This window comes from Vombatus ursinus, unplaced genomic scaffold, assembly GCF_900497805.2.
Source record: "Vombatus ursinus unplaced genomic scaffold, bare-nosed wombat genome assembly UNPS02014859.1, whole genome shotgun sequence".
Taxonomy (NCBI): Eukaryota; Metazoa; Chordata; class Mammalia; order Diprotodontia; family Vombatidae; genus Vombatus; species Vombatus ursinus.
In genome coordinates this window covers 3968674-3992014 of record NW_020954637.1, presented here as the reverse complement: position 1 = coordinate 3992014, position 23341 = coordinate 3968674, and the positions used below count along the sequence as shown (strand labels likewise).

The following is a 23341-nucleotide window of genomic DNA, read 5'->3' as shown; positions in this document are numbered from 1 at the left end:
GCCCATTAGTCTCCTTAAATTGAAAAATGACTAAAACAGCACTGATAACAACCCCCTACACTTAAATACATTTTAACACAGCAGTCATTTCACTGATCTGAGCATTACTGCCAAAGATGTAAATTAAAACCCATGATGGCATTTGCAATTGGTTACTGGGAATTTCTAGTATACAAATGGCAGACCCAGGATGGCATTTACTGGGAAGGTGGGGGGGGGGGGGGGGGATTCATGTTATAAAGTGCCTTCATCAGTTTCATAGACCAGCCAGTGCTTAACCAAGTCCTCTGGCAACAACCACAGCAGATGCCTCCGACTTGGGAGAAGCCAAGTCTTTTGGCACTTCTGTTCCCCAAGGAGGCAGTGGGAGAGAACTTCAGCCATCCATCAGGCAATGTCTGCCCAGGCTCTATTATTTAAAAGGTGTGGGGATTCCTCCACCAGAGACCAGTCTATTAACTGTTTTAAGCCTCAGGCAACTCCTAAGACTTAGAAAACTTAACCTAATAACATTACTTTAACCCGATAACATTACTAACAAGTTTCAAGGTGGGATTTGAAACCAGATATTACTGAATTTAAAAGTCTGCATTCTAGCCACTCCACAACATTTGTATTCATAACATTCCAAACTTTGAAAAAAATTAATGATAAAAGTATAACACAAAATAAATTTGAAAGATAAAGCAAGCCTTCTATTCTAAATTGAGACATTAGCCAACTATAAACATCGCACCTGAATTTTTTTATCTCATAGCTGGACTAAGACAATATACGTTACAATATATACAATATAGCAGGATTCCAATTAAGTGGAATGACTAATGCTGGCAGAATTACATAAAGAATGAAACACATTTTCCTTCTTTAAAATAGAAGAACAGAGGCCTCCTCATATATGCTATCAAATGGGGTCATTTGGTTTGGTCTGACTGGTTTTTATTTGATACGAAGACAATAGTGCAGAAATGGTTGAAATTTATTTAAAATGGCATTTAATTTTTAAAAAAATACCCAGTTCACAGCTCCACCCAAAACACACTAGATTAGTGTGCATATCTTCCCATAACCCATTCAACATTATGTTGGATATGAAGTAAAAAGAGTTGTTTTGTTTCTCTTATTAGTGAATAGTGGAGCTGTGAATACACACAACAATTATGGAAAGAAATTTGGAATTACAAAACTAAAAGTAGCTAAAATGTCCAGACCTTCAGACCCAAAGACTCCACTACTAGGAATGAGGTCACTGAAAAGGAAAGTTTCCATATATTCCAAAATTTATACCAGCACTCATTTTGTGGTAGCAAGGAAACAGAAACAAAGTAGATGACCAAAGTCTGGAGAATGGATAAACAAAGTGTGGTACATGACTGAAATATTACTATGCTGTACTATGAAAAGAAAGCACAAATATGACTTGGAATACAGGAAAGCATGTTAAGAATTAATAAATTGATGTAAAGTAAGGTAAGCAGAGCCAGGAAAACAGATACAAGGGCAACAACAAACATAAAGAACCACTACCACAAAACCAAAAGTGAATGTTGAGTATAACAAAGAAAAAAAAAAAGTGGCCCCAATGAAAAAATAAGGCACAAGTATGGAGCACTGCTTATGTTTTCAGACTTTTTCATGTATTAATTGGCTTTGCTTGTTTTTTTTCCCCTCTTCCTTTTTCTCCTTTAAAAACTCTTATGAAGCCTAACGTGGAGACCATGTTTAACAGGATTGCACCTGTATAATCTATAGCTTGCTTGCCTTGGGGAGGGGAAAGGTGAAGGAGAGGGAGAAAGATTTGAATATTGAAAACTTTCATATTCTAATAGGAAAAAAATAAAATACTATTAAAATACTGTTATATGGGTTGGCTTTCTGGGAAGGGAAAGGAGGGAAGTACTCAGAGATTTAAGTGATGTAAAGAAAGAAATTTAAAAAATTTGTTCTTAAAAAGTGTACTTAAAAAGTGTAGAACACTTCATTCACTACATGCTTACTTGCAAGAGCTACAAGATTTCTTGGTCTACTTTGAAACTATTTTCAACAATTTTAAAATATTCTCTGTTGCTTACAGGATTTTAGCATGATTGAATTTTTTAAATTGATCAAGTCTTAACCCGAGTCATTAAACAGAGTTTCTAATTTCCTTCATTACCTGTTGTTGTCCCGTGTCCAAGCCTAAGGCTTTGACAAACCCCGATGGATCGATGTATCGTCTGTTACTGTTCTGCAGCAGAGCAAACAGGTATTGGAGATGCTCACAAATGGTCTGCGGCTCATAATCTACAGAAAAGTTGTTACATGATTAAACTGTTATCCTGTGTCCCTTGGACCTTGGCCAATATTAAAGGTTATTTAGAATATCCTGTAATGTGCTTCCTTTATGCCAACACCCCTTTCAGAGAACTGCCCCAACACTAGAACAGAGTACAACCATGGCAGTGACTGGAGTTGTTACAGTACTCCAGTTTTGGGTGTTCAAATCTCTAATCCCAAAATAGAGGGATACTGGATTTACTATTATTTAAAGCTGGCTAAAACTAATGTTTGATACCAAAAAGAAAGCAAGCAAAAGGATTATGGAAGAAAAACTAGCATCTATGCAAGGCACAAAACAAAGCACTTACACTTAATTAAGCATTCTATTAAGTGTGAAGAGATTTAGTTTTATTTTAGAATCAGTCTGCTGGGGCCAGACTGATGCTACAGTGAATGAGGCAAAGAAAGGAGGCAGATTTCTCCTTATGAGGAAAGATTTCCTAACAAGGTTGGATCTACGAAAAAATGAGTTGCCTTGGTATTCGTCACTGAATTTGGCTACTTGTCATCAATGTTTAGAAACAGAAACAGCCTGTATATAAAATCAGAGGTCTCTTCCAACTCTGAGACCTAAAAGACTATTATTAACAATGCATACCTAAGGTAACAGAACCTTAGGGCAATATAAAATCATATGGTCTGGGAATAAAAGAATAAGCATTTGTAAATCAAGATGTGCAAACTAAATTGCCCATTAAAAAAAGAGGCTGGTTTGTTTGCTATATGATGTCCCTTCAAACACAAGCTCAAATCTCATGTGCTAAAGATAACAAGTTAAAATCCCATTTCTAGCCAGTCTTTTAAAAACTGATTGCAATTTAAAATCTAGCAATACAAAAATATATTCCAGAAAAAAAAAAAAAAAACTAGAAGCATGAGCTGCTTAAGAAGCAAGATTTTTTTCTATGTTCTTAAAGACTGAAATTGTTCAAACTCCACTTGCAGATCAAACATGTATGTGTGTGTACGCCTGGATATGGATAGAGATACAAAGAACATAAAAATGATCACAAGATACTCTTTTCACCAACCTTTCTCTTCCTGTATGCCATCTCCCATCATGTGGTCACCACAGGTACTTGGACATAAATACAGAGCCTGCCTAAGCTCCAGATTAAGAAACCAAACCTGAAGAAAAGTATTCACATAGCAGGTTGCTCCAAGGTTTGTTAGACCCACAAAAGAGTTCTACAATTGAAAAACAAAAACAAAAACATGAGTGCAAAAGTAACTTTTCCTTTTTAAAAACTCAGTAAATTTTCAAATTCAATATTAGTAATTTATCAATCTGAAATTCTAAATAAGTTTTATTATAGCTTTAAGATTCATTCAATTGGCATATTTTCAACTCTAATACTTCAAAATGTATGCTAAACATCTTTTACTCTTCAAAGATTCATACTTATTTAGTTGTAAAAATACTTTACTCTCTAATTCATCATGATTAATGTTTTATATTAAGACTTCTGAATACCAATTACAAAGCAGGATTCCAGAGTACCCATGGTGAAACCTGCTAACCACCTCCTGACAAATGCACTCAGTATAAATCCAGAAATATTTTCTTGGTCATGGTCAATGTGGGGATTTCAGATTTGGGGGTATAACCTGAAGAATCTAACTGTCCAGACACTAAGATTCAGCTGATTACATATATGCTCCAAAGAAGTCAGTAACAAAAGGAAAGGTTCAATCAGAGCAAGTGATAGCAGCCCTCCTTTGTAGTAGCAAAGAACTGGAACAACGTAGGATGACCCTATTTATTCACCTTTGTTACCAGTTTTTGCTAACACAAAAAGTGCTGCTTATCAGTATTTAAGGGCAGTTGGAACTATTGTCAGTGGCCTTGGAGTGTGTGCCTAGAAGGGGATTTCTAGGTCAAAAGGACTAAAGAGTAGGGACTTTTTAGTCACTTGGGAACCTGGTGGATAGTGACTGATTTTATGCATTGACTGGCTCCCTAAAAAGAAAAAGCTTGGGATATAAAAACAAAAGATATCAATAAATATTTTAAATTTTTTAAACTTAAAAGTTTAAGCTTAAGACTGGTCTCCTAAAGTTCAAGGGTTACTCACAGGTCCAATCCTACGATGATGTAAATGTTTGTGACCTAGGTCTATTTTGCCCCTCCCAGGGAAACAGTAGTAATCCCTCCCTTTACCATATTGATGCCAAACTTCAGGTGGACATAGTTTGAACTCCAGAGCTTAAGTGATCCACAGCCTCAATTATCCCAAGTAGCTGAGATTATGTGGTCCCTCTTATCCACCATTTTTTAAAAAAGATTATCCATGTGGAAACAAAGCAATCATGACACTTTGAATCATGCTACACACCTTGGATTACTAATAATCTAAAGTATTTTTTCTTACCATATTAATAACCGAAGTGACCCAAGATCCTCTTTTTGCTTGCTCATTCAAAGTCCAGTCTCAAGGATATTTCTGACCCTGCCCAAAAACTCACCCCATCCAGATCATCTTATCTAGGTGGAATTCTTACTGTAATCCCACCATTGTTCAATTGAGGAGGACCGAGTGGACAATATAAATTGCTGGAGATGATCTGGAGTGCTAACAAAATCAAAACCACTCAGCCCCTCATTAGAAAAGACCCATCTCAGGGGCAGCGAGGTGGTGCAGTGGATAGAGCACTGGCCCTGGATCAGACTCATAACACTAGCTGTGTGACCCTGAGCAAGTCACTTAACCCCATTGCCCAACCAAAAAAAAAAAAAAAACACAAAAAAAAACCCCAAGAAAAGACCCATCTCAAAAAATTAACTGATTAATTGAAAAAAATAAAGAAAAAAACAAAAAAGAGATTGAACTTGAAAAAAAAGACCCATCTCTCATTAGATTATTAATTACCCAGAAACTGTCCCTCTGGCTTTTCATTCTTAATCAGAACATTCAAAAAGCTCCAATAAGAATCCAATAAGACTATCTTCATTTTTATTTGTAATGAAGTTCAATACTTTTTTTTTCCCTTGATATTGGACTCTTTCTCCAAATGAGTTTTATTTCCTGTAGTTCCACAGAGTACCCCATCAGTAGTATGGTTGGAATAGCTCTAAATGTATTTTATTACACTGCACAACTAAGGCCAGCTAACTCTTCTTTCTTTCAAGTGTTGGCTATAAATGTGCTTCTATGGTTTGAGGGTGTTTTGGTAGAACAGATTCTGGAACACTGAACTCCCAGACCAGGGTACCAGGTTACTTAGTTTTGATGTCCCCCCCTCAATTTCATTTTTGTCTTTTGTTTATGAGATTAGAGGGGAAAGGAAAGCAGGAGATGGGTTTCCTTGAGTAGGTGTGATGCCTTCTAGAAGGTGGATTTGGATTGTCTTTCAAACACAGAATTGACCTTTTAGATAGGAGGGGGGGCACCCCCAAATGAAATGTCATGACCTTCATAATGTAAACTAGAAATATCACGTCTTATTAAAAGGGATATACAAACACGATAGCATACACTAAGGCTAGAAAGTGACCGTTTTATCCTGGTTTATAGTACTTGGCATAGGCTAGCACGCATTTATCTGCCTAAGGCAGAGTGCTTTGCCAGTAGGGAGCAAGGTAAGAAGGGTAATTATCTTACCAGTGAAAGGTTAGCACTAAAACAGCCTTTAGTAAAAGGGATTTGTACTCTGATATTCTTGCTATTACAAGTTGGGAGCTGAGGCAGAAGCATACCACTATTGCCCATGAATGCTTCAGGAAAAAGTCTAAGGACAATCTCATCTTTTTTTCTCCTCAACCTCAGAAAATGTCATAATGGTTTAGGGCAACCCCCCAAAATGGAAGGGAAAAATGTTTTCTTACGCATTTTAAAATGTTATTTCCCTTAAGGATAATAAATGAAATTTGGGTGACGGGCTAACATTCACAGCAAATTCAGCCCACTACGGTAATTTAAGTCTTAGTATAACTGCATATAGTATAGTATATGGCACAGAAATCGGTGTATTCTGGATCCATGTTAGACTTTCAGATTCAAAAATTCAAAAGTGATTTGTCTGGGTCACGCAGCTAGCTAAACAGTGTCAGAATCAGAAGTAGGTAGGCCAATTCTAAACTCGCTGCTCTATTATACCAGGTTCTCTGTCAAAAGTACAATCATGGCGCCATCTAGTGGGATGAATCCTAACAGCAACACAATGAAGGATATCAAGGTTCCAAAGCATGGGCAGCTCCAGACTCTTCTGTGCTGAAGAATCCACTTAATTGGGGCACTTGTTTTCTCTAACAACCTACTAATCACTTACAAAAAAGTGCATTTGGTCCTCCAGCTTAACACCTCTACAATCCTATCCATTTCTAAAACTGGAGTTCCTTTTAAGAAATGCAAAATATTCCTGCAAACCTTTCAAATCTGTGGTGACCAAAATAAAACTGTTACAGATGTCAGTTCTGTGCAGGGGGCGAGCTTTCAGCAGGGTCATCTGTCCCGTCACCCCTCTCTGTGGTACAGCAAGACAAACACTCAAAAAAGTTGAGATTAAACAATTCCAAAAACAATCTGAAAGCTGCAATGTGAGAAGTATCATGATCGACGTTAAAATTTCTGTCCCTCAAAAGATCGGACTTTACCTTTTTCCTCCTTTCAGAGTTGGGATCATCAATGTTGTGAAAGCTGTTTTCATCAATTTCCCCTAGCCAGACGTGTTCTCCAATCCCAACCAAGCAATTGGGGTTCCCTTTGCAGTTTCTTCTGCAAAGTAAAGTCATCAAATTAACATTAGACTTAAAGCAACATAACTACCTGGTCCAATCAGTTTCTGGAGAGAAAACACACTGAATGGAATCACTTCAGTCTTTGTAGCCTGTCTTGAATGGTTCCCCATGAACTAATTCAACAATTAAAACAAGGCATTGTGCTCACTGGGAAAACAAATGGAAAAGATCAACCCTAACCTTGATAAATCTAAGATAAAGAGGAGTACTAACAATCTTTTCTTAATGAGACTAGGTGTCAACCAATTCCAAATCTTCATATTATGTTCTAAACAAATGGCCTCAAAGTGGTTATTTTTCCAGGTGAAACAAATGCACATGAATTTAATAATGCTGCACCACAGGGAATGAATATCAAAAATTCAGAGAAATTCAAGATTTGTATAAACTCACAGCAAATTAAGCATAACCAGAAGAACAATTTACCCAGTGACTCCAACAAAGGAAAAGATCATCAGAATTCTTTACAACACTGACAAGCCACTCATTTCAGAAATGAGGTAAAAGAGGCCACTCAGGAAGCTCAAGTGTTGTGACTGATCCAAGGTCCCACACATACAGCAGCAAGCAGCAGAGAGTTGGCACACTACCCAAACGTGGTGCCTCTTTTCTAGGCTGGGCCACCTATGTACCATTTGTTCTATTCTCCTCCTGCATTTAACACTTCTGAATTAAAGGCAGAATTTGAACTCAGGTCCTCCTGACTCCAAGGCCAGTGCTCTATTCATTGTGCCACCTTTCTACCTAAGATTCACTAGCAACTCCTCAGCAACTATCAAATCACTCCAGAAGAAACCCAACTAATACTCCACCTCTGGGCCTTTTGAGAAGACTATTGATTTTACTATATATACATAATCTGCTGTCATATCTAGCTGGAAACTTCTCTCCAACTTGACTTCCTCCCTTCAATACTACTACTTCCTCAATACCTTCTCTAACCCGTGTCTGCTGTCACTTCACAGCTATCAGCTATATCTTCCAGCACTGGAAGTACAAGGAGTACATCCTTGGGCTTTTGCTGTTTCCCCACTGACAATAACCTAGGCATTATCAGCTTCTACGGATTCAGCTGTCCTGTGTTCACAGAAAAGACTAATGAACCATTAAAATTTTCCCCATACCACTCATACAGAATTGCCTATCTAGATGACATCTCAAACTGAATTGCCTATAATCAGTTTAAACTAGGAATGATGACAAAGTTGGTCAAGTTTCCCTTGATGACTGTTCTAAAATGTTTGTCTTCATAACTCTTAACTTTCTAGAAAATTCAGCATCATTTTTATTTCTTGTCCTATACTTCATGTATTCAGCCTACACTCAAATCCCACATTTCTGCCTAAATATAAATTCCTTTTTTTCCTCCTTATCTCTATATCATAACTTAGGCCATAGTCCACATCAACCTGGCCTCCAACAATGAACTACTTGCTCTCCTCCTTGTGCAATTTTCAGAATCACTTTCTCATCAGTCTAATCTCCAACATCATGTTCTGCTTTCCCATGGACGCTGCCATCTCTTCAGTACTACCCACAACATATTCCCTGATCTTCTCTCTCCTCTTGCTTTACTATTTATGCCAGAAAGTCCAAAAGAAGAACTTCTACCTTTCTATTCTCCTGGCTGGAGACTTCCTATCTTTCTTTCCTGCCTACTCTGCTCCAATTGTGGAGCCAAGAACCAAAACCAGATCAACTATTACTCCATCTGTTACAATTATTAAACTATTACTGTTACTACATGGAGTGTGTCAATCTAATAAATACATTATGTGCCCAACTCTACACTGATTTTTCCTTTTGAACTAATTTAAGACATAAGTGCCCCTCTCCCTAGCCTCCACTCTCCTGTCAGATCCTCATTCAAGTTCCTCAAAGACATGAATTGTTTTTGCTTTTGTATTTTTAGGCCTAGTGCTTAATCTTTTCATTTCCTTCATTTGTCTACTTCAAAGCCTCATCTAAATCTGACTACCTAGAAAAATGCTAACAAAGTAAGGTGTCAACCTACTGAGGGAATGACTGAACAAACAGTATATAAACATATTGGAATATTATGCCACGATGAACGAAGAGTAAAAATCAAAGGACAAGATTTGGACCTGGGCAGATGCCCATGGGAAGATTTATACATTGGGATTCAGAGAAACCAAAGCAAAACCAGACAAATGTACAATGACTTTAATAAATGAAGACCACATGCTAGGTGAAAGAATTCATGGAACAAATTTATAAAAATTATGAAGAAAAACAATTTTGAAAGCCTCAAAAACTCTTCAATGCAGTGACCAACCACAACTCCGAAAGGAACAGCAGTAAAACAAAATACCTGTCAAGGAGGTAATGGATAAAGAGAATGCAGAATGAGACACATTTTAGAGACCGTAGGCTTTGTTAGAAGGGTCATTTTTCTTTTTGTTAACTGATGGTGGAAAGAGCATACAGCTCTTCCTCCTCAACCTTCTCCTCCCATAGGATCACTGGTTTGTTTTGCTTTGTTTTTGCACAAGTGAACAGAAAAAAATTCAGAAAGAAACAATTCAGATATTTGTTTTGCTTGACCATGCATGTCTAAGGGTTTGGGTTTTCCTTTTTTCCTCCTTTCAGTTGCCTTGGGAGTGGAAGATACTCAAGTGCCCACTTTGCTGTCATGGAACCAGTTCCATGTTTTCCACAAACTGAACCATGTATTTGGAACGCCTCACATCAAGTCTTGTCTATTCCATCTTTCATCAACTCCTAAAAATCCTACCTCTCCCATGGAACTTTCCCTAAATAAATGTGCTATTATTACAGCTTCCCCAAGTTTTTTATTCTGGTTCAAGTAGTCCCAATTTTTTTTCTCTTAATACCATGGGAAGAAAATAAAACATCGTGTTTAGACTCAGGGGGCTTAAGGATAGCGTCCCTACTCTTATTTCTTCCACTTATTGGCCACAGGACTGAAGAGCATATTTATACAACTATATAATAAAAGGAACTGGACAAGATGTCTAAAGTTCTATCTGGGTCTAACGTTACTCTGTGAATGTGGGAAAAACACCTGTTATTTGGGATACAAGCAATGTAAACACTTAAGTGTTTATTTCACTTAAGTGAAAGTTATTTCCTCAGGTATTTTTGATGTATGTATTCCAATTGCTGACATGTCAAGCTGACTTAAAATGAGGTCTTACAAAGTCAAAAAGTATCTACCATAGTAGGCCAGGCACTTTGAAATACACTAGAGAGATAAACCCTGATGTTTTCACTAGAAAGAATAATGATCACATCCTAACAGAACAGAGAACAAGGAGGTAACCATGTACCAACATGTATGCATATGCATACATACATGTTACCTCCAGAAACCAATAGATCAAAGCCCAGTCATACCAGTTACTTCTTTCCGGAAGCACAGAAAAAGGGGCCTCACATCACACCAGATTTGACTGATTCTCTATTGGGAGCATGCAAAAAAACAAAACAAAAACAAAAAACTTCTCTTGCACAGATGAGTTTGCCCAGTGTAACTGCAGTTTCCCCCTAGAGGGGTTACACACAATACTTTGCTTTTTAATTTTAGCCACTGCCCAAAGGGTGGTAAAATTGCCATATAGTTGGAAATTTCCAACTGTCAACTGAACTTAAAAAATACAATGTGAATCTCCCTCATCACCCAGAGGCCATTCGAAACAGATGTTATTGCCTTTTCTCTCCTTTCTAGTTTCCTATCAGTGTACTGTTTTGCAACAGGCAAGCAACTGGAGGAAACAATCAATGACAGCTTTCTTGCATATGCTTCCAATGAAGATCTTTTAATCACATACAGACTTTGCCTAATACAGGCTTCTTCATGCTTATTGACTGTGCTGACTTGGCAAAGCAAGCTAAACAATTAACATAGCCTCTTCAGCATAAAGTAATTTCCAGATGTCTGGTTCTAGTACTTGTTAGACTGGAAACTTGGTAGAAAGAAAAGCTCCCCAGGTGATCAGAAATACAGAACCCAATAGTATTATTCACCCAGGTCACTCAGTGTAACCTCAAAAAGGCCTACTTTTTATTGTTGATGGTAAACAAACTGATATTTTGGTAAACGGTAAATAAATTCACAGGGTGTGCAAGGAATAGCAAAGACTTAAGAATCAGTGGACTGCAGGGTACTTGAAGAATAAGGTCTAAGAAGACTAGAAAGCTAGGAAGAAGCCAAAGAGAATTTTGTATTTGATCTTAGAGATAACAGGGAATTCCCGGAGCCTAGTGAGTAGAGTTATGACAAATACGGTCGTTTTAGGAAAATGACAGCTGAGTGGAGAACGAACTGCAAATAGTCAGGAAGGCCAACGAGTATCCCATGTCTTACTGGACTTTGCAAGAGATTTTTTTAAAAAACAAATTAACAGTTTGTGACAACCCTGCAAACAAATCTACTAGCAACATTTTCCCAGTAGCACGTGTTCACGTCATGTCTCTGTAATTTGAAATATTTTAAACTTTCATTATCATGTCCATTGTGGTGACCTATGATCAGTGATCCATCTTCCATGTTACTATTGTAGTTTTGGGGTGCCACAAACCATACCCACATATGATGATGAAATTAAGCGATAATCGTGTTGACTGTTCCACTGACCAGCAGTTTCTTGTCTCTCCTTGGGCTTCCGAATTCTAATACTAAAATTAAGCCAATTAACAACCCTATGATGTCCTCTTAAATGTTGAGGTGAAAGGAGGAGTCAATCTCCATTGTTGCCTTAAGAAATTGCCAGTCACCAACCTTCAGCAACCACCACCTTGATCAGCCAACAGCCATCAAGACAGAGGCAAGAGAAGATCCTCCACCAGCAAAAAGGATTACGACTCACTGAAGGCTTAAATGATGGTTAGTATTTTCTAGTAAAAGAATTGCATGTAGTGGTCCCTGACTGCTGTGTTTAAGTTCCTTCATTTTCACGTCTTTACTTTCCTACATGCTGTGGCACCCCTGCCTGTACCAACCATATTTCCTATTAACCCCTAAACATCTTCCACACAGCTGCCAAAACTTTTCCTAAACCACAAGTCTAGCCATAACAACATCCTAGTCTATAAACTCCTGTTTGGCACTTGGAAGCTCTTCACAACTTGGCATCTCTCTACTACCTTTCCAGTCTACAGACAGTCTTTCCTCCCTGCTCTGTATGGCCCAGCTATACCTGCTGTTGTTCACAGGATACTCCAGCTTCCATTTCTGGGCCCCTGAATATCCTCCATAGCTTGAATGCTTCTCTCCTCCCCCACCCCCAATCACTGCTTCCTTTAAGTTCAAGTGTCACCATCCCAATGATGGTGGCACTTCCTGCTGCTGGGGTTGTCCCTGGCAACGTTACCTTTTATTTGATCTGTATACAGCCATACATAGCCAACATGTCAACTCCCATGTGAACTGAAGTTCTTTGAGGACAAGGAAGGAATGCTTCTCTTCTGTCGCTGTATTCCCACTACTTAAAATAATGCCTAGGACACTAAGAATTCAATTCAAGTGACTTGCCTAGGATCATTCAGAGACTACGTATCAGAGATAAGACTTGAGCCCAGTTCTTCCTAGCTCTGAAACCAGCATTCTTATCCATTACAAGAGGTTGCTCCTCTACTAAAACTATACTGAACATAATTTAATTTTTCATTACGAACTACTTATGGATCTTACACTCAGTTACCACAATGAACTGAGCTAATTAAAAATTCGAGAAAGGACCAGCTTTCACTGTGTTTGTTCCCAGGAACTGGAGCTAACTTGCACTGAGCAAGGTGAGACAATGAACAGATTCAAGAAATACTCCATTTGGCGGCAGCTAGGTGGCAAGGTGGATAGAGCACCACACCTAAAGTCAGGAGGACCCGAGTTTAAATTCGGCCTCAGACCAAACACTTGACACTAGCTATGTTACCCTGGGTAAGTCACTTAAACCCAATTGCCTTTAAAAAAAAAATACCCCATTCTGTGTTCCAGTTTATATATATATAAACACGTTATTTCTCAGGTTCTGATCAGATGATGTATTTAAATTTGGTTTGTTTGAAGGATCTCCACTTTGGTAAATCTTAAGGACTCCTTTCTCAAACTACTGTCTTAAAAGTATAAAATGTACAGAATTACAAAAATTATACTGAAAGTTACCAAAATACTTTAAAAAGTTTCATGCACCAAGAAACCATATATTACAGCCATTTATACCTGGTATTAAATTTGTTGTCTAATTCTAGATACCTCAAATTCATATCATAAGGGACCTGATCCAAATCAAAGAGCAGAGAGAAAAACATTATTTCCACTAATGAGGCAACAGTGGGGAAATGAAAACTAACTTACCACAAAGCTTTTTCCAATATTTTAATTACTAAAGGATAAAAGTCCTAGCATAAATTCCTAGCATGGAAGTGAACCTGGATTCTTCCAGGAGGATATGTCAGAAAAGCCCAACAGGGGAAAAAAAAAAAAGAGAGACGACATTGTTATCAACAGAGACATAGATCTTTATAGTACTGAAAAGGCTATTTTCAGTGAAAATCTTTCTAAAATATATTATACATTTCTCTCCTTTCTTATTCATAACCTACTATTTAATGTTGGGAAGGAGGGGCATTATCATGCTTTTTAAAAATTTTTTTAATTTTTTTTGGTTTTAGGCAATGGGGTTAAGTGACTTGCCCAGGGTCACACTGCTAGTAAGTGTTATATGTCTGAGGCCGCATTTGAACTCAGGTCCTCCTGAATCCAGGGCCAGTGCTGTATCCACTGCGCCACTTATCTGCCCTATGCCTATCAATTATTGCAGCAGGCAATGTTCTGTCTTTAAAGCCAATTCCAATGCCATCTCCTCCATAAAGCTTTCAGCGAGCTCATATATTACTGTATCTACCTTCTTGGCAGCCCAAGTCACTTAGCTAGTGTTACTTTTAAACAGTGCGAGAAATTAGATGATCACTTTGTTAAAATTGTGAATAAATTAAGTTTCAAGAAGCTCCCAAGTCTGAACTTGTACCAACAAGTAAACTAAAGAGCAGAGAGTGGCCAGATGTGGGGCTGCTCCCAGCTAGGACATTTCCTGGTCCATTCCCCTGGCTAAAGCATGACCTACAAGCCCCCCTTCCATTACTGACATAATTTTTTCCTGACTTTCAGATTTGCTGATGGCCAAATCAAAGTTATTAAAATACTGTATGTGTTTATCATAAATCATTACCCTAAACTTACCCTTGAATACTATTGCATTTGACATCTATTGAAGGAAGCCCTTAAATGTGGGTTCAGGGGTCTTTTTATGATGAAAATTGCATTAATTTCTGAAAAATTTGCTATCAGTTCACATGTGAGGAAAACAAGTCTAATACTGAAGCATTTTCACAGACTCAATCATATTTCCTGAGAGCCCAGTTGCCCAGAACTTAGCTTTGGAAACACTGCGCTGATTCCAAAAAAAATTTTTTTTTTTTTGCTTTTTGGTAAGGCAATCAGGGTTAATTTTTGGATAATATTTGGAATACAATGACCAGCTGGGGCAGAATTATAACAAAACCTCATTAATCCATTGGGTACCTCCTATGAACCAGGCACTACAGGATACAAAGACAAAAATGAAAGTCAGCCCTCAAGAAACTTACATTCTAAAGGAGACAGGAATGTATACAATATAAATACAAAGTATTTTTTTCAAAGGGAAAGAACACAAAGTTGGAGGGATCAAAGTTGGAGGAGCTTGGGTTATTTATATATAATATATTGGGTTATATATATATTTTTTAATTCACAAAAGAAAACAAGTTTAGAAGTGAACACAAGCAAGACAGTTTAGAATGTATAGAATTACGCGCAGCTTGTGTCAAATGAGAGACTCAGTTTCGTATAGGCTTTTTGTGTATTACTATGCATATGGAAAGGATCTTATTTTGCTGTTTAAAATTCAGAATAAATTAAAATAAGGAAGCCAGCTTGGCCAAGCTGTAGAGTGCAGGAAGCAGAGTTTTGTACAAGGAGGGAAAGGTGGGTTGGGGCCAGGTTCTTAGGGGTTTTAAAAACCAAAGAGGGAAAAAATGTTAACGCAAAGTAGTCTAAATTTATCTGATTTCTTTTTAAGGTTAAATGAGATCATGCATACAAAACAACGTAAACACTAAAGTTCTACAAGAAGTTAACTACTATTATTCAAGCAAGGCAAATTCAGGATGTTAACATATCTAACTCAAGCATTTCTGACGAATGCTCCTCCAAAACCTCACAATGACATGGTGGGTAGGTGACCCAGGTTTCTCACAGACTGTGCTAACAAAACACAAACTGTCACATCCTACAAAATCATAAAGGCTTTAAATATAGGCACAGTAAGGGACTTGGTGCATCATCTAGGGACTAACAAAACAATCTGGTAGAGTTTGTTAAGAGAAGAGTGGTCACTAGGGATCGAATGTTTTTGCCACAGCAACTTATAAAGTGGAGTGGTGGTGCCGGTTCTATAGCTTACCCATGCTGACAAAATGACAGATCTACTGAATTACTTATGCTTTCCTCCACCCCTCCAAGGCCTTTAAAAAAAAAAACCTCCCTTCTCTATTTTGTGTTTGCTCTCTCATCTCCAAATACTGAAGTTCAACTCCCAAGGTTAGTGAAGTAGTCAGAATCACAAGACCCTCTATGCCTCTTTCCTTAATGACTGTCACATATCCCAGTCTTCCACAGCACACTGGAAAGATGGTTTGGGAATCTGACACTGACTTCTCTGAATTTTAGTTTCTATATGTATAAAATAGAGGCCTGGAGCCCAACATCTACCTCAGTGAAAACCCCACCTTCTGCAATAACCCGTTTCCTAGTCCCCCTTCCCTGAGATTAGCTCCAATTTAACCTGTTTATATCTTATTTGTACAGTTGTCTGGACCAAAAGACTGAGCTCCTTGAGGGCAGGCAGGGGCCGTTTTGCTTTTGTTTGTACCCTGGGAGCTTAGCACAGGATAGGTGTTTAATTGCTATTGACTTGATGGTGACTAGATACACATCACCATCGGACCTTTTTGTGTTTCGATAGAGACACCCAGTCAAAAGTAAAATGGATTGCCTTAAAAAGCAGTGGCTTCTCTCTGGGTTGCTACATGAGGTTCCTACTCAAGATTATTTTTACCTTCCAACTTTCCAAGGTTCTATCTTATTCATGTGCTGCTTTTGTGTTTTCCCTCTAGTTGTGTAGGCTGCTTGTCTCCCCAACTACAGGATGAAATCTAAGGAAAATGGACCATATCTTTGCTGAAGATAAATTCTGAATACAATTCTCATTACAAAGCAGACATTCATTTAACGAAGTGCCTGGTGAACAATGCTGAGCTGAGCCTGAATGTAATTACTACAACTACATCCAAGAGCAGGCAGGTAGACATATGAATAGAGATCAAGAGGCTTCTAAAATCAATGAAGAGCACTGTCCCCTACAATATGTAAAGGGGCACTGACGGAATCACTAACAATGTTAAATGTTGACACTGTACTAAAAACTAAACACTGCCTAGGCTCTACTAAAAACTAAAATACTGTCTAGAGTGATGCTGCTTTCCAGGAGTGGAGAGATTAACTCACTACCCATGCCTGGACAATTTGCCCCTTGGTACACCCTCCCCAACTACAAACAACTTTCAGGTTTGTAAAGATTTCCCTACAAATCACCCTCACCTGTCTAATTGTGGGCAAATAACCTACCAGGTTCCTCATTTGTAAATTGAGGTTGGACCAGGTAATCTCTAAGGTCCCTTTTAGCTGTAAATTTTATAGCCTAAGGCAAGGATTAATTATCCTCAATTTAGAAGAAAAAAAAAAGACTCACAACAGGAAAAATGGCTTGTCCAAGATGACACAGGAGCAGGCCTGGGACGCACCATCCAAGTCCACTGACTTCAAACGCAGTGTTCTTTACAGTAAAGACCCCAACTTTTCCACAGGTACCAGACTCTTCAAACCCAGGCTCCAAGCCCAACATTCTTTTCCTCTACATTTTTGGAGGTTATCAACCTGATGCTTGGGCCAGGTCAAGGAGAATGTTTTGTCTTTTTCTCTATAATCTTCTGGTTCAGTAAAGCCTAGTACAAAGTAGGTGCTTAATCAATGTTTGAATTTACCAAGAAAAGCACATCAAGTCACTGAGGGAGGTTATAAATACTTTGAAGAACTATCTTAATAGTTATAAAAACTGTTCAACTAGTTCTGCCAAAACTCTCATTTTACATTTGATTATATCTGTAAAATAAATTCCAGGAACTATATATGCCCAAAGGTCAAATTGTGCATACCCTTTGACCCAGCAATACCACTACCAGGTCTGTATCCCAAACAGATCATAAGGAAAAAGGACCCACATGTACAAAAATATATATATAGCAGCTCTTTTTGTGGTAGCCAAGAACCGGAAACTGAGGGGATGCCCATCAATTGGGGAATGGCTGAACAAATTGCAGTATAGGAATGTAATGGAATAGTAGTGTTCCATAAGAAATAATGAACAAGAGGATTTCAGAAAAACCTTAGAAAACTTATATGAACTGATGCCCAGTGAAGTTAGCAGAACCAGAACTTGTACACAGTAACAACATTGTGCTATGATCAACTATGAGTGACTCAGCTCTTCTCAACAATGCAATGATCCAACACAATTCCAAAAGACTCATGACCAAAAATGCTATCCACATCCAGGGAAAGGACTATGGAGTCTGAAAGCAGATTGAAGCATGCTATTTTCATTTTTGCTAGGTTTTGTGTGTGTGTGTGTGTGGCTTCTCCCTTTTGTTCTGTTTCTTCTTTCACAACATGACTAATGTGGAAATGTTCCCATGATTACACATATATAAACCTCTATCAGATTGTTTGCTGTCTTGGGGGAAGTAGAAAAATTTTGGAACTCAAAAATCTTTTAAAAATGAATGTTGAAAACTATCTTTACATGTGTTGGAAAAAATAAAATATTTACAAGTAAAATAAATTCCAAGGAAAAGGTAAACCTTGACCCAGATGAACAAAAATGAGAAAGAAATCATGATAAAAGTGGAAACCTACTCTAATATTAAAAGCTTGTACTTGCTGTGTGACCTTGGGGGAAGTCACTTCCCCTCTGAACCCGTCTTCTCAGTCAAATGAGGCTGAAGTAACTGACTTCTAAACTCCCTAACTCCCTACAACCCTCACTTCCTAAATCTCACAAAAGAAATGAGGACTCATTTCTTGTCTATTCTAGCTCCAGCAAGCAATTCAGTACAGGAAGACTAATCAGGTAAAGGCATTTTGCTAGGCCTGGGAAAACAACACTTCTGCTCCCAAAGAGTTGACATTTTAGGAGAAGGGAAAGCTTTATTTCCCTTTCTCCCCAAATATAACCACAGATGTCAGTGGATCTGGGTTTTCATCGAAGTCATGGCCAAGTTATTTCAGACAGATAATATTTGTAAAGCACTTAGCACAGTGCCTGGCACGTAGTAGACAATAACGAGCACTGATTCCCTTCCCTCCTCTTTCCAATTCTGATCCTCAGTTTCCTCCTCTGTAAAACGAGGACGGGGGGGATTGGACTACAAGCTCGAAGGACTCCTTCAGTTCTAAACTTGGTAATACAATCGTATTACCAACTATTCGCCAAGTTCCTACCAAATGCAAAACACCTTGGAAAGAACCAAGGATACCAAAGACCAACGACACCAAGACAAAAACACCTTAAATTTTTTTTTTAAAAAGTCCCTGCCCAGCATTAAAGGGCACCAATTCCACCATCCCTTCCCCACAAATACAACAGAAACTGAAAGCTGCTGGGTTCAAATACCTGGGCAAGTCACTATCTCGGAGCCTCACTTCCTTGGTTTTAATTCTGTCCAATCGACGTTTATTAAGGGCTTACTACCTGCGGGCACTGTGCTAAGCAATGGGGATACAAAAAAGAAGCTGCTGCCCTTAACATGCAAACCTATACCAAGCAAGCTAGCTACTAGATAAGTAGTTTGATGCAATGCAAAGAAGGCAGCTAAGTGGCACAGTAGATAAAGAGCCGGGACTACAGTCAAGAAGATTCATCTCCTTGAGTTCAAATCCGGCCTCAAGACACTTTCCAGCTGCGTGACCTTGGCCAAGTCACTTCACCCCGTTTGCCTCAAGTTTCCTCATCTGTAAAATGAGCCAGAGAAGGGAACGTCAAACCACGCCAATATCTTTGCCAAGAAAGCCCCAAGTGCCGTCACGGACAGTCAGACGCGACTGTACAAGTGTTCACTAGGTCAGAAGTTAAAGGCCCTGAATTCAGACCCTGCCTCCGATACATAATACCCAAATTAGTTCGGGCATGTCGCTTCAACCTCCCTGGGGGCCTCAATTCCCTCCGATGCCAACAGGTTGAGGTCCCCTGAGTATGCTCCAGCTCTATGGTCCCCTCCAGCTGACAAATCTTAAACCAACCTAGTCAACATGCATTTACTTAGGCGCCTGCAGTGTGACCCCTAGCAAGCTCCGGCATCAGTTTCCTAGCCTGTGAAATGGGGGTGATGCTGGGAGCAGCGCCTCGCTCGCAGGGGGGTGCAGGGGCGTTGGGGGCACACTCCTGGAGGGTGGGCTGCCCGAGCCCCCGGGGGGCTTCCCGGCGCCCCGGGGGCCGGCTTCCAGCGGGCATTTAACCAGCGCTGGTTGCCGTGGCTCCTCCTGGGGGAATTCGAAAGGTGCGCGCCGGCTCAGCGCCCGCGACTGCAGGATCGCAGTTTGGGGGGCGGCAGCTCCCGCAGCGGGCAGGCGGCCACCCCCCGGCGCTCCCCCTCCCCGGGCCCGGGGGCGGGCCTCACCTGCACACGCCCCGGATGCAGGGCTCCAGCCAGATGCGGTAGGCCGCCTCGATGTGCTCCTGCGACACCTCCTCGGGCCGCACCGTCTCCGCCCATCGCCAGGCGGCCTTCTCCAGCTGCAGCCGAGGGGCCATGGTGGACCCGCGGTCGTCGCCGCCCGCTAGCGAGAAGGGACGGGCCGCTGCTTGAGCCTGCTGCCACCCGCACGCACCGCGCCCTGCCCCTCAGTCGCCACTGCCGCCGCCGACACCGCCGCCTGCACAGCCCGGGCCCAGCCCAGCCCAGCCCTGCGCCCACCGCGACGCGACGCGACGCGACGCAACCCGACACCCCCCGCGCCCGGACGTTGGACGTTTACTCCCCGCCGCGGCGCGTGCGCTCTCCCGAAGCGTCCGGCGCGTCCTTCGCGCGCCTGCGCAGACAGATCACTGGCCCCCGCCGCCTCCCCACGGCTAAATAGTCTTGAGGACTGGGCTGCCGAGGCTCGTTCCGCCCAGATCGAGTCCCTTCCCTTCTCTCAGGGAGAGACGATGGGAGTAGAGAGCGTTCCCTCCCAACCTCCAGGAGCTGGTGTGGGTTTGAGGCTGTTTGTTTTTGCTTCTTCTTCTTCCCCCATACTTCTTTGTCTAGGAGGCGCACACCCGCAGGGGGTTGGGGGAGGAACCGCCCATGAACTTGGAGCCACATCTGGCGGTCTAGTGTTACTAGCCCTCTTTCATCCCACCTTTGAAAGGATTAGCCTCACCTGGAGGCAAATATAGTCTGCCGGCTTTACAGGGTGGACTACAGTTCCCAGGATTCTTTGCTACAGGATCCGACACTCCCCCCACCCAAGGGCATGGTGCGTGCTGGGAGATGTAGTTTCGGAAGGCTCTTCTGGCCCACCTCCTATCCCGTGTCCTTTCTCTTCATGATTGAGTCAGAATGACAGAATGACATCGCCATCTCTCTTCTGGTGCATCTGTCTCAGGGCGACGTGGGTGGTACCTCAGCGCATCCCCAGACTACTCTTTGAAGCCTCGGTTCCCCTCATCCTTGCTCTAAACTGTTGCTTTTAGTCCTGTCCTTCACCTCCAGCCCTTCCACGAAGGTCTCCGGGAAAGCTCATTTATCACAATCTCATTTAATGTTCTGTTTGGAAAGATATCTTAGAGACCGACTGACCCCCAAGCCCTATTTTACAGATAAGGAAACTGAGGCTCACAGAGGGTCGCACAGCTTGTCGGCTATTCCGACCTCTACAACAATCATTCCCGACCCAACCTTAGATTTATCTCCCATCACTGCGCTTCTCAACCCAAGAAATGATTTACACAGATTTTTAAATAGAGATACGGTGTGATCTATAGGAGTAGGCAGGTGATGTTGCCAGTCAATGTTGGCCCATTCTTCTGGAAAGGGGATTTGTTTTGTGAAGTTTGGATTCAGTCAAAGGGCCGCACTTGAGGGCCTCGAGGGCCACAAGTGGCCCCGAGGCCGCAGGTTCTCCACCCCTGGGGAGGGGGGGCACTACCCTATTGCAAAGGATCTTTCTGCTTTTCTTTTGACCTGAGGCTATCCAGCGGAGTAAAATGGGTTATCTGTGGGCTCTAGGGCTAACCCAAGTTCTTTTTATTTTTTACCTAACATTTCTGAACAAACCACCTTTTACTCGTGTTCACCTCTTTTGTAATTCCCCATTCATAATAGACTTAACAAACCTTCTCCCACACCTAGTGCTACTTCTCGCCTCCAGGAAATACTTATCCTTTCCTGACTATTGCTATAACCTCCTAAGTGGTCTTCCTGCCTCCACTCTCCTGAACTCCAATCTATCTTCTACATTATTGCCAAAGTAATTTTCCCAAATGAAGGTCTATGTGCCATCCTCCTCAATAAAGTCCAGTAATTCCTCATTATATCTAGGATGAAATACAGAATTCTGTTTGGCATTTAAATACAAAATCCTGGGCTCCATTCTCCCTTTTCAGGGATTATATAAATCACTCCTCTCCATGAACTGCGTGGCCTACTGCCTGACCCTCACACACAACCTTCTATTTGTTATCTCTATGGCTTTGTACTGGCCATCCTCCATGTCTAAAATACACTCCTCGTCCTCAGTCTCTGGAATCCTAGATTTCCTTCAACTTTCAGCTCAAATACTCTCTTCTACTTGAATGTTTCCTGATTCCCCACCCCCACCCCCTCCAGTTGCTAGTAGCCTCCGTACCATTAAGGTTACCTTGTATCTTTGTATTTGTGTATTGTCTCCTGGGTTAGAATGTAAGTTGCTTCAGGAACCAAACTTGCCTATTTCCCTTTGTATTTCCGTTGCTCTCTTGATATAGAATCGGGCACAAATGCTTGCTTATTACTTACATTGTATAAAATGTTTTTGAGAATGTTCTCAGTCTCCCCCCCCACACCCCCTAACGACACACTTGATGAAAATGAGATAGGAATAAGCTGTTTCTAAAAAAAAAAGTTTTATTGATAATTTAAAAATATATCAGTCACTTCAAATACATATCACCTCATCTAATCCTGCCCCCTCACACACCTCACCAATGAATCTTGTAACAGAAAAACTCTTAAGCATAGAAATAGTAAAGCAACCACGTCTGACCATGTATGCAAAATTCTGTACTCATATTCCCCAGTGCCCCATCCCTTTTCAATTTCTTCTTCTGAAGCAAAAGTGGTTTCATCTTGGTATTTTGGGGTTTGTTTACATTATTTTCATCAATGAACACTTCCCCCCAATCAAACCATAGCCTTTGGATTTACCCCTTTAATCTCCACAACACGTGCCTCCCCGACCCTCCCACCTTCTTCTTACTGGTCTGATTGGGGCCCCCTATTTCAGATGGGCCCAAACATCCTTTAATCCCTGGTTATTTTCTCACTCTACCCTCCCTTTCCAGTTCTGTATGATCAAATCAACACTGCTATTACTCCTGGAAGGGATGTGTGAATCTTATGTCTCCTTTCACTATCTCTGCGACTTTCTAAACCAAAAATACCCTTCCCTGGCTACCATTCTGCTGTGTTATCCTTCTAATAAAATGTCATCTCCTTGAAGGCAGAGACTTTCTTGACATTTGTTTTTGTAACCCAGTCAAGTGTTCTTTCATTCATCAGTGATTGTGTATTGCCTTTCAGGTTTTTCTTAACTCAGAATCTGTTCATACAAATTTTTCCATGCTTCCCTGAAATCCTCCTATTCATTGTTTCTTACAGCACAAGAATATTCCATTTCATAGACCACATTTGGTCAGCCCATCCCCAATGAATGGAAATCCCATTTTGTTACCAGTTTTTTGCTACCACAGAAAGTATTGCACTGAATATTTTATCTATGGCACTTTTCTGAATCTGATCCTCTTGAGTTCTAGGCCAAGCAGTCAGATCTCAGGGTGAAAGTGAAAGAGACAAGGAGACTTTTGAACATGATTCTTTACCACAGATTACATTTTCATAGGCACA

At 40.5% G+C, this 23341-nt stretch overlaps 1 protein-coding gene across 4 annotated transcripts in view; it reads right to left on the bottom strand.

Moving 5' to 3' along the window:
* The window catches only part of USP48 (ubiquitin specific peptidase 48), a 57206-nt gene extending 37199 nt beyond the window's left edge, over positions 1 to 20007 (bottom strand). For 3 of the 4 annotated variants that reach the window (XM_027841388.1, XM_027841389.1, XM_027841391.1), the window contains exons 1-4: positions 19874 to 20007; positions 6914 to 7034; positions 3351 to 3507; positions 2156 to 2283 (exon numbers count right to left, since the gene is read on the bottom strand). In XM_027841388.1, the coding sequence (XP_027697189.1) occupies positions 2156 to 2283; positions 3351 to 3507; positions 6914 to 7034; positions 19874 to 20007 (540 nt within the window). Of the gene's footprint in view, positions 1 to 2155; positions 2284 to 3350; positions 3508 to 6913; positions 7035 to 19873 lie in introns of those variants that run through there. The other variant, XM_027841390.1, reaches the window with a different exon arrangement.
* Between the last annotated feature and the right edge of the window lie 3334 nt (positions 20008 to 23341).